The following is a 19,168-nucleotide window of genomic DNA, read 5'->3' as shown; positions in this document are numbered from 1 at the left end:
TTTAAAATTTAATTTGCAGGTTTGGCCACAGGCAGCGTCCGCGCTTTACGTCATGGCCGTCTCTATGGCCGTCTTCCCAGCAGTCGCCGTGCTCGTGGTGTCATCGGACGTCGAGTCGGGATCCGTGTGGACAGGTAGGTCGGCTGGTTTGTTCTCGTACGAGACTACCCTGACGGCCAGCCCTTTCTAAGCAAAGGTCTTGTAGCTCGCACATCTTGGCATCATACGCAAGAAAACCTAGCTCTAACGACCATTTAGAATTGCGGCCTTCGAGGGAGCGGTGGTCCCACGCCTATTTGCATGCACCGTTTTCGAATAGCTGATGCTCTTTAGATTGTGGGCTTGTCGGCAATGGGTTGTCTCTGATATGGCAGTCTGATGTTTTGTTGAGTTGACTTGTCATTTCCCATTGCCACGATTCGTTGTTGCCTAGATATGAATAGATGACTGTCGTGCACATGGATGGAGGTCCAGTTCTCAGCATGGGGAAAACAAAAATGTCAGGCGGGAGCATTGCACAATACAATAGAAAGAAAAAAAATAGAACTGGGACGTCAGGCATGCATATGCCAAGCTTCGTTTGTCCCCCATATTCCCGACAAAGCAAGCGTGACCGTTTTTTTTTTTTTTTTTTTTTTGTCTTGGGTTTCGCGTTTAACAATCAGCCCTGAAAGTGTCGGCCAGTGTCATCCGTGCCCCAAGGCAGCAGAAGTGGTGTGTTTGTGGGCACGGTGCAATCTACTGGAAACATGAGTGCTTGCATTACGCGTGAGAAACGTATAACTAGAACACCTGTGAATATTGTTTATCATAGTTGGGAGTGCATGAAAATTCTAAATGCAGAATACAAATCAAATGCTTCGTGCTGCTTGGATTCATACTCAATTCGTATTTGATCGGGGAACTCACCATTTGAAATTATTGAATATTTGTTTCTGTTCAGACATTGCAAATAACATTTTAGTATAGGAATATCAGAGAGCCTTCTATTTGAACAAACATCTTCCCTATTCTTTCTGCTGTAGGAGAACTAGTGCATATCCCGCACATTCTGAGTGAATGTTTAGAAATTCTGTTTTGGTACTGATTTCAGTCTTAAAAGAATACAATTACAGTGAAGTCATTTTGTAAGTCTGTATTTCTTGTGTAAAACAGTATTTGGATGAAGAATACTACAAGGCGAATCAGCTGGGGCACATGACATGTCTGTTTTTTTTTCAAAGGCACCGAAAGCTCATTTACTTCTGTGAACGATTGCCCCAGACTGTATGCGTTAGCATAAATGCGAGTCGGAGAGTATGTCATATCTAATACCATGTATGTCGTATATTTCATGTTCTCGTAACAGGTTAAACTGAGAGCCAACAGTTAGTTGAAACTGTCCCTAAACTAGAAACAGTGCATTCTTTGCCAGTCCTATGGGTATTCATTTTCGATAACTCACAGCGCAAGAAGGACGTAGACGAAGTACAAGACAACAGGAGCGCTGACTCTCAACTGAAGTTTATTAAAGGAAAGGCACGAATATATTGCTACATGCATGTATACTGATATTCTAGGGGGCGACGCGCGTGTGTGCCTGACGAGGAAGACGAAGGATTGTCTCCGCTCGATCGCTGGTGAACCGGGCACGCCATTACCGCTGGTTTGGAATATATCTAATCCCCAGCCTCGTCGTTACGGCGTCTCTTCTTTTCCGTAACATATTTGGTGGAGGTGGAACGTTCCCCGTCTTCACCACGAAGCTTCGCAGTGGCCGCACCATTCAGTCTCCGGCCATGGCTACCAATGACAACAGCCCGTCAGCGTCTCCATCTGTAGCTCCAGCCACTACATACCTGACGATGCCTACCCCCCGTGATCCAGGTACATTCTCCGCACAACCTGGGCTCGACGTCGACTACTGGCTCCGTATGTACGAGCGTGTTAGCCACACACACCGATGGGACCCTACCATGATGCTCGCCAACGTAATATTTTACTTGGACGGCACCCCACGGGTCTGGTTCGACGCCCATGAGACCGAGCTCACCAGCTGGGATACCTTCAAGGAGCGACTACGCGACATCTTTGGGGACCCGTCCGGTCGCCAAATGGAAGCGCGAAAAGAACTCGCCACTCGTGTGCAGTCGTCAACAGAGTCGTATGTCTCGTACATACAGGATGTGCTCGCGTTGTGCCGAAAAGTCGACGAGCAAATGACAGAGAGTGACAAGGTGGGCCACATACTTAAGGGCATCGCGGACGACGCCTTCAATTTGCTCGTCTACAATAACGTCACGACCGTAGATACGACTATCAAGGAATGCCGTCGCTTCGAAATGGCCAAAAGCCGCCGTGTTCTGCCTCAGTTTACGCGGCTACCAAACACGGCTGTTACATCCACTTGCACCGATCTCGGTGCCGCACCACCCATGCAGGACAGCGTGACACGAATAGTTCGACGGGAGCTTGAGGCGTCAAGTTCGGCACCATTTCCTCCACATCCGCTCGATCATGGCGCCGCAGAAACACCTCCGCCGGTCTCCGTTATTCAAGCCGTCGTGAGGCAGGAAATTGCAAAGCTTGGTTTTCCTGTGGCCTGCTCTGTGTCCCGACCCGTCTCCAGACCAATGACAACAAATGCACCACATTTTATTCCGTGATCCCGCAATCCGGCGGAATGGAGAACTGCAGACGACAAGCCGATCTGCTTCCGCTGCCACCGAGTTGGCCATATCTCTCGCTACTGCCGCAGCACTTGGACGCCCTCAAACTGGAGTCAATTTTCCTCTAATCGACCATACGAGGACTCCCGTCGGTATTCGCCCAGTCGTGTGTACCTTTCTTCCGACATCCCCAACAGCCGCTCCACTGCTCGTTCGCCGCCACCTCAACGTCGCTGTTCCCCATCGCCCCAACCACGCCGCTATCCGTCGCCGGTCAACTGTGGATCCTCTCGGACGGAAAACTAGATCATGCAGCTCCGGGAGGTAGTGCTGCATTGCTTGCGAATGATCCAAATCCTCCATTGACGCTCCCCACTGATACGAACTTGATTGAGGTGTATGTGGACGGTATTTCCTTGACGGCGTTAGTCGATACCAGAGCTCAAGTGTCTATAATGAGTGCTCATCTGTGTCGCCTGCTCAAAAAAGTCCTCACGCCTGCAGCAACTAAAGCCCTCCGTGTCGCTGATGGTGGAACTGTGGCCATCACTGGAATGTGTACCGCTCGTGTTAGTATTGCCGGACGCCATGTTCCCGTTTTATTTACGGTGCTTGAAAATTGCCCCCACGACCTAATCTTCGGCATGGACTTCCTATCGACGCATTCTGCCCTCATCGATTGTGCGGCCGGTACTCTCTGCCTAGAACTTCCTCTTCTCCCGGATTCTGACCCTGAACTCCCGAACAGCTTGTGCACCACTGACTTCTTCCGGATACCGCCTAAAGCTCTCACATTCATCGAATTGGCAACACCCTCTCCCGTGCTTGACGGTGATTATATCGTGACGCCGATTACTGATGTTCTCCTGGCGCGTGACATTACTGTCCCACACTCTGTCGTACGCATGGCCTCTAACCGAACATATTTACCTGTTATCAATTTCGGTTTCATAAAACAAGTGCTACCCCAAGGAATTTCGGTCGCCACACTAAGGCCCTTAATTGACGACCACGTCACCTGTTTTACGGCAGACGTATGTCCCGAGCACCCACATCACTCGCAGGATGTCACGTGCCTCGATGCGACCTTACGCTCCATGATCGCCCCGGACCTCAAACCTGAGAAGTCAACCGCGCTATGCCGCCTTCTGGCTTCATACCGCGACATATTCGACGTCGACCACCGTCCACTCGGCCAGACTTCACTCGTCAAGCACCGCATTAACACAGGTGATTCTCATCCCATTCATCGGCGACCATACCGGGTGTCTGCCACCGAACGTAAAATAATTCAACAAGAAGTCACCAAGATGTTAGCCAAAGGAATTATTGAACCCTCTTCGAGCCCATGGGCGTCCCCCGTTGTGCTCGTTAAAAAGAAAGATGGCACGTGGCGCTTCTGCGTGGATTACCGTCATCTGAATACAATCACGAAAAAGGACGTTTACCCTTTACCCGCATCGATGACGCTCTCGATTGTCTCCACGGCGCCCGATACTTTTCCACAATAGACCTACGTTCCGGCTACTGGCAGATTGCTGTCGACGAAAAAGACCAAGAGAAGACTGCATTTGTAACTCCAGACGGCCTATATCAGTTCAAGGTTATGCCATTTGGGCTATGCAACGCCCCAGCCACGTTTGAGCGCATGGTGGACTCTCTGCTACAAGGGTTCAAATGGTCAACATGTCTTTGTTATCTTGACGATGTCGTTGTATATTCCCCAACATTTGAGACCCACCTTCAGCGTTTGTCAGCTATTCTCGACATATTCCGCACTGCAGGCCTCCAATTGAACTTGTCGAAGTGCCGCTTCGGACGCCGGCAAATTACAGTGTTGGGCCACCTTGTCGACGCCTCTGGTGTGCAGCCGGACCCCGAGAAAATTCGTGCAGTCACCAGTTTTCCTGTACCCCAGTCAGCCAAAGACGTCCGAAGTTTTGTAGGACTTTGCTCCTATTTTAGAAGGTTTGTGAAAGATTTCGCAACCATCGCTCGACCCCTCACAGAGCTTCTAAAGAAAGACGTCACATTTACGTGGGGTACCGACCAAGCTGCTGCTTTTTCTCACCTAATCACGCTACTGACGACTCCACCCATATTGGCTCACTTCGACCCATTCGCTCCGACGGAAGTTCGAACTGATGCTAGTGGTCACGGAATCGGAGCCGTGTTAGCCCAGCGCCAACGGGGACACGACCGAGTTGTCGCCTACGCTAGCCGCCTCCTAACAGCTGCTGAGCGCAACTATTCTATTACGGAGCGTGAATGTCTTGCTCTTGTTTGGGCAGTCTCAAAGTTCCGCCCATATTTATATGGCACTAATTTCACTGTGATAACTGACCATCATGCGCTATGTTGGCTTACGTCACTGAAGGATCCTACTGGCCGGCTCGGGCGCTGGGCTCTGCGACTCCAAGAGTATACATTTACGGTGACGTACAAGTCCGGACGCCTACATCAGGACGCAGACTGCCTGTCGCGCTACCCGGTCGCTGAGTCGAGCACTATGCATGACACCGACACCGAGCCTTGCGTCTTTTCCCTTTCGCAAGTGACATGCATCGGTGACGAGCAGCGCTATGATGCGTCCTTGCGTGCTATCATTGAGAGCCTCGAATCACCATCTTCCAGTCAGTCCTATCGCTCGTTCGTGCTCCACGATGGTGTATTATACCGCCAAAGTTTTGAGCCGGATGGACCGGCTCTGCTGCTTGTCATTCCGAAACACCTTCGCTCGGAAGTTCTACATGAACTTCATGACCTTCCGACTGCTGGTCACCTTGGTGTGTCACGCACTTACGACCGAATACGCCGACGCTTCTACTGGCCAGGGCTTGCACGCTCAGTCAGAAGGTACGTTGCGGCTTGTGAGAAATGTCAGCGCCGCAAAACGCCATCGACACTTCCCGCCGGACGCCTTCAACCACTCGATATTCCGTCAGAACCGTTCCTCCGCGTTGGCTTGGACCTACTTGGCCCTTTTCCCTTGTCTTCCTCGGGTAACAAGTGGATATCCATGGCCACCGACTACGCCACGCGTTATGCCATCACACGAGCTCTCCCAACAAGCTGCGCCACAGATGTCGCCGACTTCCTCCTCAAGGACGTGATTTTGCAACATGGAGCCCCACGGCAGCTGCTTACAGACCGTGGCCGCACCTTTTTGTCGAAGGTCATAGCCGACATCTTGCAGTCCTGTAAAACGAGACACAAGCTGACTACGTCATACTACCCGCAAACCAATGGACTCACGGAGCGCCTAAATCGAACTCTTACAGACATGCTCGCTAAGTATGTTTCTACCAACCACACCGACTGGGATCTCGCGTTGCCGTACGTCACATTTGCCTACAATTCTTCGCGCCATGACACTGCCGGTTACTCTCCATTTTTTCTGCTGTTTGGCCGAGAACCAACATTGCCTCTAGACACCGTCATACCGTCTCCTGGAGTACCCACCAGTGAATATGCCATGGACGCTATCACTCGGGCCGCTCACGCACGCGAAATCACCCGTACTCGCCTTCTGACCTCTCAAGAGAAGCAACGGCGCTTGTATGACCAACGACACCGCGACGTACACTTTCCACCCGGTTCTTTGGTACTGCTCTGGTCTCCGACCCGTCAAGTTGGCTTGTCAGAAAAACTGCTTACTCGCTACACAGGCCCATACCGTGTCCTCCGTGTGGTTACGCCTGTAACATATTAAATTGGTCCTGCCACCCCATTGCCTTCATGTGCCCAACAGGCTACCGATATTGTACATGTTGCGCGCTTGAAGCCCTACAACTCTCCTAGTGACGTTGACATCTAAATGCGCCGAGACGGCGCTTGCGCCGCCGGGGGTTATGCTACATGCATGTATACTGATATTCTAGGGGGCGACGCGCGTGTGTGCCTGACGAGGAAGACGAAGGATTGTCTCCGCTCGATCGCTGGTGAACCGGGCACGCCATTACCGCTGGTTTGGAATATATCTAATCCCCAGCCTCGTCGTTACGGCGTCTCTTCTTTTCCGTAACAATATACACAGTTCGACCCGCTTCGACAAAGCAACTGCACATGTGCAACTGTGCATATTCGTGCCTTTCTTTTAATAAACTTTAGATGAAAGTCGGCGCTCGTGTTGTCTTGTACTTCGTCTACATCCTTCTTGCACTGTGAGTTATCTAAAATGAGCTATTACCAACTATTCCAGATTTCCCTTCTTGTCCTATGGATATTGTTTGCCATTTTCTAGACTTATACATTGCATCTCTAGTAGATGATTTTTAATGAGCGTCTGTGTACGCTAGAGAAGGCATAGACTCAGGGCCAGCCTTAAAGAATTGAATGGCATTTCATATTTTTTCCCTTGGTATTACGTCGTTAGGGTTTTCATTAACATTGAATTTCGCAGGTTGGGAGATTATAGTACTTGTGTTACAGAAGTGCGGGCTTGCAGTTTTAACGACTCTCTATCATGTTTTTTAGGCAGGTTCTTCTTGCCCATTTGTGGATATTTGCTGTTCAATGCTGGCGATCTGACTGGAAGGATTGTCTGCTCTTACTTGCCCCTGGTGAGAACCATTTTCATTTATTCTTCTGCGCCACCGCTACGGCAGATTAATCGAGCATGCCAAGTTTAGTAGTCAGTGTTGAAAGTGAAGAGTCGGTGCAAGTCCATTACTGGGAAATGTGCGACAAAACGCTACTCACTTGTTCTTCTTTTATGTCTCGATCGTCTTGCAGTTCACAATAATGTTGTTTTGTGAACAGTTGAATAAATCAGCAAGATTAGTACGGGGAACCTGGCTGATACTGTACAGAGGGGGTTAAAAATAGCTGGAAGAGGCATTTGTCTTACAGTGGATGCACTGAGGCCCATGATGATAGTACCGAGAAATAATTATCAACAGCACACAGGAATTTCGGCTTACTTTGTACCGACCCTCTCAGGCACACGTGACATACAAATATATATTTTAACTATACTTTTCTGACATGCATCCTACTTTAGTGAAGTTGACACGTAAATTGCAGGAATGTCTGGTGTGCAGATGTGCTTCCACGAGGCCTGCCCGGCAGTTTACAATTTGAAAAACGCGCAGAAACCATTCTCGTTGCAGTCTACAGGTAATACTGTAGATCAGCCATATGTCAGACACTGGACATAAAACTTTCCGGAGTCGGACTTTCTGGAGAGATATGCAAACATGCAAACAAACATGTGAACAGACACGCAAACAGGCAGCAGTTGCTACCAGTAAGCTGATGCTATCCTAAAACAGCTTGAGTTTGAACCGGGTTCCTATTTGAGTTGGAAACTTAGAACCGATCGAGTTTCCTCTTGCCAACTCAATCCTAGTGTTACGGCACATGGGCCCTTCTCCTAGTAGGAAAGTCTCGAAATGTCTATTCATCTCGGATGCTTTTGTCCTGGCTATACCAGTTGCCCTGTCCCTGGCTATACCAGTTGCCCTGTCCCCTACGAAAGCCCTATCATAACAGCGGAGAGCTGCACACAAAAAAGAAAATGGTGGATTGGTGTGCCTTGGTAAACTACATTGTAGCACCTTTAGTCTGTCTGTAAAATATGCACAATTTTTTCAGGATTATTCACAATTCACTTGATGGAAGTATTCTACGTGTTAGGTATGCAATAAAAAGGTGTAATGCTGTACATAGAATACTATCTCAACGACATTTGGTTCGCAGATAGAATTTCCTCGGGCAACATTGGAGATTGTTTGCCAAAAACTGTTGAAAACTGAGTCGTTGAGTTGAGATTAAGTGGTGATAGTGTGGGTGTTTTTGCTGTGGATGGTCGCACATGCCACTAGAGCAGTCGTGCAGAAACACTCGCTGGCGTTTATTGAAGTTAGCTTACTCCTTGCCAGCATTAGCAATTATTTAGCCATCTTTAGCTGACATTAGCCATTAATTACAGAGCTGACTAGTGCTGGTAAGATGGGTCTAAATATAGTCGTTTGATTCGGTCAAAGATGTCCCATCGTTTTCCGCTACACAATTCAAGTGAAACCAGGAAGGCAAAAATACTGCTGGCAACACGTTTTTCGTTCGAGTAACAGAGAGGGAAGAAAACACAAACGAGGACATCAGATAACTAGAGAAATGAAAATTCAGGAATGGCATGGAGTCACATTACTCACTGTGTCTCCTCACTGTCCTGCCTGTCGTTCTTTTATACGTAGTAGTTCAAAAAAGGCAGAGGTCCTGCAGAATATGAAAGCTTAAAGAGATGAAAAATTTGGGAATGTGGGATGTGGTTGGAGCCCACATTTCAGCAAGCGGACTTGTCTTCTTCAAGGCTGCAGCCTTCGACAAGCGGTTGCCGAAGCACGAACTCCAGCGACACCTCGTGCTCATGAGTATTTCATCACTCTTAAGGTGTAGTGTGTCGTGATCCGTGAGACACGCTTTCGCGTAACCGGTGACAGCAGTTGTGCAAATTTTCTCTTGCAGAACGAAAAACACGAGCACACGGTTCTGTGGCTTACCCTGGCACGCACGGTGTTCGTCCCGCTGTTCATGCTGTGCAATGCGCATCCTCGGCATTATCTTCCTGTTGTGCTGGACTCGGACGTTGCCTTCATTGCTCTCATGACCGTATTCGCATTCACCAATGGGTACCTGCTCAGTGCGTCCATGATGCAGGCCTCTAGGTGAGTATCGATAAGTTCATGGTTGATGTGCAACTCATGACCTTTGCCACTGTAACTAAGCTTGGAGAAATGGTGTGGAATTTTACAATTAAAAAAATATTAGAACAAAGCTTATGCCACTACACTCGATGCTTTGCTGGAAATGCCTTAGAAGCTGAGCAAGCAGGGCAGTCATGAATGTCATGTTCTACGTGATTGCCACCGTGCAGTTGTAGAATGGTTTCCGTTAAGGAACTACAGTCAAACCTCAATATAATGAATTTTCTGCTGCAGTTGAACACTTTATAAGAAAGACTAATGTAAGAGACAAATGGGTATAAGTAACACCAGTGTGACTGGAGTAAAATACAGGTTGATAAGAAAATGTATAAGTGGTACCGTGCCTATAAGAGACATCTCATATAAAAAGCAAGGACTGCTGCCCGGATAATGCCTCTTATAAAGGCATTATTATGTGAAATGAACATTTTCTGTTGCATTTCCTACTTCAGTTGGAATGTATGTATGTCTGCTCTCAATTTAGTGAAGTTGTTTGCTAGCTTGCTTTCCTACAGCAAAGTTTTGATGAGAAAAAAAAAGATAATAATAAATTTTAAGGAATATTGTTTCTTTAAGTGAACAGAAAAGAAGGTATTTGTATTATCGGTCATGATTTCAAGCTATCCACAATTTATTTGAAAAACTCCTCACAGGAAAATCTGAACATAAGTGCCCGACACAAATTTTAGTAAAATGAGTATGTCTCAGGAATGGTGACGTTGTTAGGGCAATTGAAATACCCAGTACTTTACGTAGACAAAGTTTGTAATTCAATGAAGTTTTTCCAACTCCTACCATTTTGTTATACTGAAGTTCAACCGTAATTAAGTAATATGTTGGAACCAAACCTTGTGGCCGTAAAGTTACCATCAGGTCAAGTATTAGTATTTGTCTGTCTTCATGGTTACAGCATGGGTTTGCTTGTAAGATCAACTGTTCCAGTGTAAAAAAAAAAATCTGCTTGTCTAGGAGTGAACAGATGTCTTTGGTGTGTTCCATTGTATCATGCTGCGCCATGTAAATGCACGAGTCCATAGTTTGGCAAACTCGCAATTCGCTCAGACTCGGATCAAGCCGTGAGTCTGAGTGAGTATGATTGAAGAAAATGATAGTCTGAGTTCGAATGAGTCCAGTTGAGGAAAACATCTGTCAGGGCATGTCCAAGCGAGCCCTGAGGGCGGTGGATGTTTCATGAGTGAGCCTCAGTGAGCTCTAAATGTTTTATCAATCTATCGCACGACACCAGATTTTTTGCTGTGAATGTACTTGAGCCATGCCGAACACGTTGATCGAATTTCAGAGTGCAACCCACAAAATCTCGCTCTTTCAGGAAAGTGGCCAGCTACCTCCAGGAAAAAACAGGATTCCTGATGTGCTCGGCCATCATGACTGGCCTGACGATCGGAGGCTTCACCTCGGTTCTCCTCATCAAACTGCTGTGATGTGAACGTGTTCCTCCGAGCTGTCGTCTCCCATCGTGGTTGCTTGTGCAGAAGTTGTGGTGACGGCATATCATCGAGCGTGTGACTCTGGCAGCACCTGTGATATGAGTCCACAACGTTGTTTGGGAAACTGTGCATTTATTTATCTCGCAAGAACATTAGTTCCGTACACGTGCGGACCCTGCGGACACCGCTTGGCATACGGACCCGGTGGTCCGTATGTCAAGCAACTGAACCACACATCATTCTTCATCCGTATGTGTACCTTCGTATCTGTGCAAAGTGAAGAAGCTCTGAAAAGTCATCTCTTGGTTGCCACTGTTGAGGCCAATGTGGTGCGACGGACATTGAGCGTGTGTGCCTCGCTGGCCAAAACTGGCACTCAGTGAATTCTTACACCAAACAGCACCGACGTGTAGTGTTTTGTATGTATCACCAGGCACGCATAGGAGTGCTATGCATTTTTAAGTTTGACTGGCCAAAATGCCACCTATACTTGGAAGGTCTGTTGTTTTTATTTAGTGAATCTCGTTGAGTATCTTAGGGGATCCAAATTTTGCTTTAGAATTGTTGTTTCAAAGCATGAAGTGCTTTTTTCAGGTTTTGTGAGTTGCGTAGGATGATTATTCAAGTGGTGGTAAATATAACCACAAAGGAAAACCTTCTGCCATAAAGTTAATAAGTAATGCTCAAAAATGTAATTTCAGGACAAATGCGGAAAAGGGAGACAGAAAATTGGTTGGGCAGATGAGATTAAGGAATTTACAGGTATAACATGGCAACACAAAGCACAGCCCCGGGTTGATTGGCAAAGCATGGGAGAGGCCTTTGCCCTGCAGTGGGCACAGTCAGGCTGACGATTCATCATCATCATCAGCCTGACTACTTCCACTGCAGGACAAAGGCCTCTCCCATGTTCCGCCAGTTAATAACCCGGTGCTGTGCTTGCTGCTGCCAATTTATACCCGCAAACTTCTTAATCTCATCTGCCCACCTAACCTTCTGCCTCCCCTAACCTTCTGTCTCCCCCTGACCCACTTGCCTTCTCTGGGAATCCAGTTAGTTACCCTTAACGACCAGCGGTTATCCTGTCTACGCACTACATGCCCGGCCCATGTCCATTTCTTCTTCTTGATATCAGCTATGATATCCTTAACCCCCGTTTGTTCCCTAATCCACTCTGCTCTCTTCTTGTCTCTTAAGGTTACACCTACCATTTTTCTTTCCATTGCTCGCTGCGTCGTCCTCAATTTAAGCTGAACCCTCTTTGTAAGTCTCCAGGTTTCTGCTCCTTAGCTAAATACCGGCAAGATACAGCTGTTATATACCTTCCTCTTGAGGGATAGTGGCAATCTACCTGTCATAATTTGAGAGTGTTTGCCAAATGTGCTCCACCCCATTCTTATTCTTCTAGTTACTTCAATCTTGTGGTTCGGCTCCGCGGTTATTACCTGCCCTAAGTAGACATAGTCTTTTACAACTTGAAGTGCACTATTACCTATCTCGAAGTGCTGCTCTTTTCCGAAGTTGTTGTACATTACTTTTGTTTTCTGCAGATTAATTTTAAGACCAACCTTTCTGCTCTTGATGATAAGGGGCGCGAAAAAAACGACACACAACAGAGAAGAAGTACACGGGACGACGCGCTTCCCGTGTACTTCTTCTCTGTTGTGTGTCGTTTTTTTCGCGCCCCTTATCATCATGAACCAGCACCAACTCGCCCAACTTTTTACTTTCTGCTCTCCTTGTCTAACTCCGTAATCATGAGTTGCAATTCGTCCCCTGAGTTACTCAGTAATGCAATGTCATCGGCAAAGCGCAGGTTACTAAGGTACTCTCCATTAACTCTTATCCCTAACTGTTCCCATTCTAGGCTTCTGAAAACCTCCTGTAAGCACGCGGTAAATAGCATTGGAGAGATTGTGTCCCCCTGCCTTACACCCTTCTTGATTGGTATTCTGTTGCTTTCTTTATGAAGCACTATGGTATCAGTTGATCCCCTGTAGATTTCTTCCAGGATGTTAATATATACTTCATCAACGTCCTGATTCCGCAGTGTCTGCATGACGGCTGATATTTCTACTGAATCAAACGCCTTCTCGTAATCTATGAAGGCTATGTATAGTTGTTGGTTATATTCTGAGCATTTCTCTATTACCTGATTGATAGTATGAATGTGGTCGATTGTTGAGTAGCCTGTTCGAAATCCTGCTTGTTCCTTCAGTTGATTGAATTCTAATGTTTTCTTTACTCTGTTAGCTATGGCCTTTGTAAATAGCTTGTATACTACAGAGAGCAAGCTAATCGGCCTGTAATTCTTCAAGTCCTTGTCATCTCCTTATGTATTAAGATGATGTTAGCGTTCTTCCAAGACTCTGGTACTCTTCCCGTCAGGAGACACCTCGTAAACAGGGTGGCTAATTTTTCTAACACAATCTGTCCTCCATCTTTCAGCAGATCTGATGTTACATGATCCTCACCAGTAGCTTTGCCTCTTTGCATGCTCTCCAAAGCTTTTCTGACTTCTTCTTTCATTACTGGTGGGGTGTCATCTGGGTTACTGCTAGTTCTTATAGTATTAAAGTCGTGGTTGTTCCGGCTACTGTACAGATCTCTGTAAAACTCCTCCACTATTTTAACTATCCTAACCATATTGGTAGTTATTTTGCCTTCTTTGTCCCTTAGTGCATACATACGATTTTTGCCTATCCCAAGTTTCCTCTTCACTGCTTTGACGCTTCCTCCGTTTATCAGAGCGTGTTCAATTCTCTCCATGTTATACCTTCTTACATCGAATACCTTACGCCTATTAATCAACTTCGAAAGCTCTGCTAGTTCTATTTTGTCTGTTATACTTGAGACTTTCATGATTTGACGCTTAATGAGATTCTTAGTTTCCTGGGAAAGCTTGCCAGTGTCCTGTCTAACTACCCTGCCTCGAACTTCCACTGCACACTCTGTAATGATACTCGTCAGATTATCATTCATTGTATCTATGCTAAGGTTGGTTTCCTCACTAAAAGCCGAGTACCTGTTCTGAAGCGAGACTCTGAATTCCTGTACTTTCCCTCTCAGTGCTAGCTCATTGATTGGCTTCTTGCGTATCAGTTTCTGTCGTTCCTTCCTCAAGTCTAGGCGAATTCGAGACCGTACCATTCTATGGTCACTGCATCGTATCTTGGCAACCACTTCCACATCCTGCACAATGCCTGGGTGTGCACTCATTATAAAGTCTATTTCGTTCTTATTTTCGCCATTAGGGCTCCTCCATGTCCACTTGCGGTTTCCTCGTTTTCGGTAGAAGGTATTCAAAATCCATAAATTATTGCGTTCTGCGAATTCTACTAGTAGCTCTCCTCTGGCGTTTCTAGTACCGATGCCATAGTCTCATACTGCCTGGTCTCCAGCATGTTTCTTCCCTACCTTTGCATTAAAGTCTCTCATCAGTATTGTATACTGTGTTTTTACCTTACTCATTGCCGATTCCACGTCTTCATAGAAGCTTTCAACTGAAGCGTCATCATGGCTGGATGTAGGCGCATAAGCCTGTACCACCTTCATCTTGTATCTCTTATTCAGTTTAATTACGATACCTACCACCCTTTCAATAATGCTATAGTATTCATCTATGTTGCCAGCTATGTTTCTGTGAATTAGAAACCCCACTCCCAGTTCTCTTCTGTCAGTCAAGCCCGATAGCAAAGGACGTGCCCATTCTGTAACACCGTATAGGCCTCATCTGTCCTCCTAACCTCACTGAGCCCTATTATATCCCATTTAATGCCCTCTAGCTCCTCGAATAGTACAGCTAGACTTCCCTCACTAGTTAAGGTTCTAGCGTTGAAGGTTGCCAAGTTCAGGTTCCAATGGCAACCTGTCCGGATCCAGAGATTCTTAGCACCCTCTGCTGTGTTGCAGATCTGACCGCCGCTGTGGTCAGTTGCTTCGCATCTGCTGGGGACTGAGGGCCGTGAGCTATTTGACGTATGCATGTGGGGTACTGGCCAGATACTGCACCAGGGTGGCCAATCCTTCTCTGGTGAGGGAGTGCGTTCCCGGCGGTGGTTACCGGTGAGGCCGCACCCCAGGCCTCGTAATGCAGTTCCATAACCACGCGGATTTTTTTTTTATCCGGTTGGGAACTGCGCGGCGCCGGGATTTGAACCAGAAACCTTTTGCATGCGAGGCGGATGCTCTAGCCACTACGCCATTGCTGCTGTGTAGTGGCTAGAGCATCCGCCTGCCATCCGGCAGATTCCTTAATCCTTAAGCAAATTCCTTAATCTCATCTGCCGGATGGCAGATGAGATTAAGGAATTTGCAGGTATAACATGGCAACACAAAGCACAGCCCCGGGTTGATTGGCAAAACATGGGAGAGGCCTTTGCCCTGCAGTGGGCATAGTCGGGCTGATGATTGTGATAATGTAAATGTCAGGCCAGCTTTCGTGATCCTGCTGCATTTATAAGCAGGTTGTTTTTTAAAACATGGAGCTATAGCCGAGTTTATATTGTTGTCATTGTTGATCTTTTCACAAAAGTGCCTTCTACACTGTCACGACAGCAGTCATTTTTGGCTGAGCATTTCTTACATTTATTTTTTGCATTTTATGTTCTCAGGTGCTACGCACAACTGTGTTCATTTCATGTTTCTCAACTAATGTGCGATAGCGTGTTTTTTTGGAAATGCTAGCAACATGTGGTTTACTTGGTTTTAAGAGACTGAAAACCACCAAGAATGTGTCGCGATAAAGTAATAAAGAAACGAAAGACATCTTATTAGGCCAGGAACAATCATGCAAGATTTATAACTTAAGTAAGAATTGTAGTCTCAAATTTCTTTTAAAAGAAAAGGAAGCTAGATGTACCATCTTGCTACAAGCCCAGGCACTTTGCAGCTGTGGCATTCAAAATTCTGGACATAGTCGGCTGTTACTTAGTGCTATTATACTTAACACTTAAAATTACAGTCTTTCAACATATTTAAAGCATTCATGTTTTGTTCTATGCATACTACGTGGTAAAGGAAACTTTGCGTTCATGAGCGGGGGTGTCATTATATTAAGGATTATAACAACAGACTCGAAAAATTCCGTAAGACGCACCGCCGTAAGACTGGATGCTCCTTTTTTCCTAACAACTTCATTAGTTAATTTATTCATGCAAGAGCATTGTGCAATCGAGTAATTATTATTATTGCTACCACTGCTGCTTGCATTCAATTAACCAGCGCATTCACGTTTAAATCATCTTCAGTGCCACTTAATTGTGGCATTGAAGATCCCTTTTACTGTAACAATATTAATAATTACACAGTTGATCTGTATAGATATGTGCCGTAACTTGGAGGACATCATTTAGAATTTCTGATGTTTGTCTTTTTTTTTTCATCTTCGATTTTCGATATGTCAAGATTGCATGTAACCTTCATACGAGTGTGACCCCATGCAAGTTTGTACGGTAATCACTTTCATGCTCAGCTACCACTTTTTCCCACATGCCTCCAACACACTTCATTTACCATCATGGATATCAGACAATTCTCATAAAAGGTGGTGGACAAAATTTTTCTCGTTACAACTGTATGACTGAACTCTCCACCCCTCTTCCAACATTAAGAAGCAAAAAAAAATTAACTACTACTGTGAAAATTTGTTGTCAGTCTCTTTAGTCACTTCAGAGCTAGGGCACCACCTCGCCTCTTGCAACTGGCGAGTCTTGGGCATGTTTCAGCTCAGTGGTTGCACGCAAATTGTTGCACGCAAATTGGTTGTGCGCAGTGGTTGAACGCAAATTGTTGTACGCTAGCTAATGCTGAGTGGTCGGGAAATGCCGAGCTAAAGCTCCCCCACAATGTTGCCAGTTGCAAGTGCATACCGAATACACTTTGTTGAAGTAGTTAGCTGGGAAGTGTCCTCAGACAGACAGACAGACAGACTAACTTTACTTGCGACCCAGGAAGAAAGTTTCTAAGAACCCTCCGAAGGCAGCACCCGTGACGGGGTCACGGACCAAAGGTTCCCGATCACTTCGCAGGCTCCCTGGACTGCCCGAAGTTGTTGCGCAAGGAGTGGACTTGAAGTGCATTTTAAGAAGTCCGTCTTGTTGACATAATTCCTTCTTGCAGAAACGTGCAGCAGGGTCACCTCCACATCAAATGAAGGAAGGGGGCGAATAAGGAGTTTAATATCGTCAAAACATTGTGAAGGCATTTTATTTTTGTAAAGGCATTATCTTTTTGAAAAAAAAAATACTCTGGATCTTAACGAGATTGTAAGCATTGTGAACCAGTCAGTAATCTTAATGTGCACTTAATTTGCCTGTTTTTGGGGCGTGCAGTATTCGAGCTACCTGAAGGAAACATAAATTACAGCTTCGCTATTTTATGATGAAAAAACAGCCTGGAGTGAGCTGTAAGGAGCATTTATTTTGTTTTGGTTTTTTTGTTGAATGCCAATAAAGAAAATGTTGCCATTGAAGCCCTCCAGCACTTGTTCATTTGTTTCTTTGTACCTTCATATTTGTTGTCAGACCTCGATTATAGTGTACACAACTCACAATATAACTGACAGTCTGCATACTGGCATAAATTTTGAGAAGGGACATTAATGTTGGAAGTTATGTCAATTCTTTTTATTATGATTATAAACATTCAGTCCTCTTTATCAGGTACATGAGCGTTCAAGAAAATGAGAAGGGCTAAACTATTGAGAAGCTGGTTTTGCTAAGTATTCGAGAGATGTACAAGACCAAATCAAGTGGCCTTAAACCAAGGAACAATAAGTCAGTGCTTCTCGCTAAACCTGCAGATTGAGACTTGGAAATCTGTTTGTTGACATCAAAGCAACAGTCAAAAAGGGCACTCTGTTTCTTTGGCGTAGAACATGTGACGTGTGCGTCTTCAAACAAGTGGTATGATGTAAACATGTCTCCCCAGAAATAAGACAAAAGGCATAATTAGTGTAAATAATTTCTGTGTTGGTTCTCACTCATTGGCAAGTTCATGACGTATGACAGCTCAGCTGCTGTACATTAGCAAACATGCAAAATCCAACTTCTGTACGCACATAAAAGCAAATATATGTTATGACTTTGCACAGGGATTGGATGTGGGAAATTTCAAAGCTGCTGGAATGAACAATTTTCGTGTTCACATTTGATTGGAAAGTTACCCATCGAGTCGTCTTCCGTTACTTAGTGTAGCGAATCATCGAAGTTAATGAATGTATAAGCGTGCATTTGTTGGCAGTAGCTTTCTTGTTTTGAAAAGTGCTAATTAAGCCAATTCACACTGACGTAGTATTCTTTCATAGCTTGATTTCTTAGAGTTTTGCAGTAACAAGATTGTTGTCAAAAGGAGAAAAGCAGTTACTAGTCAAGGTCACTTCTCTCCCCCCTCCCCCCTGGTATAAAATTATATTTGTGCAATTCGTAGCGGTGTAAATGAATTTCAAAGCTTGCGTTCGGGCTTCGAATTAGTTCTCAAACCTTGTTAAGTTGCGCGTTTTTGTTTTTATTGCTAGGTTAATTCATTCCTTCAGCTCAGGTAAGTTTTTATAAGTTATCCTAAACACTAAAATGTTCTGAACACATTTAAAAGTGAATGCTCGCATCGTGCAAAGATTTCTGCGGAGTGTTATTTGTGTGTTGCAAGGTGTCTCATTTGTGCCAGATCTCACCTACGCGCGTCTACGGTGATGACATGTTGCACCTCGTTATTACGAACAAATAAAAATAACGTAGTTATCGCAGTTCCTTCGTTGGAACTACACCATCAAATGTCCGTGCTGAAATACAAGGTTTCAAGAAAGCGAACATTTTCAGAAATACTTATTGATGATTTCGTGCTGGTAAGTTCCTACATCAGTGTTGCACACTCTTGCAACTAGTCTGAATCAGCAGGTCAGGACGTCACGACACCGGCTTATCGGCGTTTCTTATTTTTAATGTTCTCTCGCAACGCGGTTAACCTTCAGCTCACTAGTTCGCCTGTCACTTGACTTCATCGTAAATAAAATAATGTTTTTCCTCTGTCTGTTTTTTTTTTATATATAACCGTACACACCACAACAGGCTTTGTTACTGAGCTGGTTGGTTCAGTACTTCTGGAAAATATGCATGGTGCTGTGAAGATCAACGTGCTCGTTGTTTCGTGTATTTACTTTGTTCTCGTCTTGGGGGGGGAGTGATTTTGATGAGGAAATGAATATATACGCGCACCCCGCAACTGTCTCTCAAGGGGAGGACACCTCAGCAATAGTGCACGGGGGAGGGGGGAGATCGGAATTAAAGAAGTAGTGGTAAGAGAATAAAGAAATAGAGAAAAAATTAGATGAATTCTCGTCCTTTTAGCGCCGTACCTGTTTTCCTTG

The 19,168-nt window shown here is 45.5% G+C and overlaps 1 protein-coding gene across 2 annotated transcripts in view; it reads left to right on the top strand.

The window, feature by feature from the left end:
- LOC119167036 (equilibrative nucleoside transporter 3-like) overlaps nucleotides 1-17,275 on the top strand; it is a 31,693-nt gene extending 14,418 nt beyond the window's left edge. For both annotated transcript variants that reach the window (XM_037418443.2, XM_075867217.1), the window contains exons 10-13: nucleotides 20-134; nucleotides 7,125-7,210; nucleotides 9,117-9,316; nucleotides 10,686-17,275. In XM_037418443.2, coding sequence (XP_037274340.2) covers nucleotides 20-134; nucleotides 7,125-7,210; nucleotides 9,117-9,316; nucleotides 10,686-10,797 — 513 coding nt within the window. In that variant the 3' untranslated portion in view covers nucleotides 10,798-17,275. The remainder of the gene's footprint in view (nucleotides 1-19; nucleotides 135-7,124; nucleotides 7,211-9,116; nucleotides 9,317-10,685) is intronic.
- Nucleotides 17,276-19,168: the final 1,893 nt, after the last annotated feature.

This window comes from Rhipicephalus microplus, chromosome 6 (genome assembly GCF_043290135.1).
Source record: "Rhipicephalus microplus isolate Deutch F79 chromosome 6, USDA_Rmic, whole genome shotgun sequence".
Classification (NCBI taxonomy): domain Eukaryota; kingdom Metazoa; phylum Arthropoda; class Arachnida; order Ixodida; family Ixodidae; genus Rhipicephalus; species Rhipicephalus microplus.
Note: the sequence above shows the minus strand (reverse complement) of the source record. Positions and strands in the feature narration are given on the sequence as shown.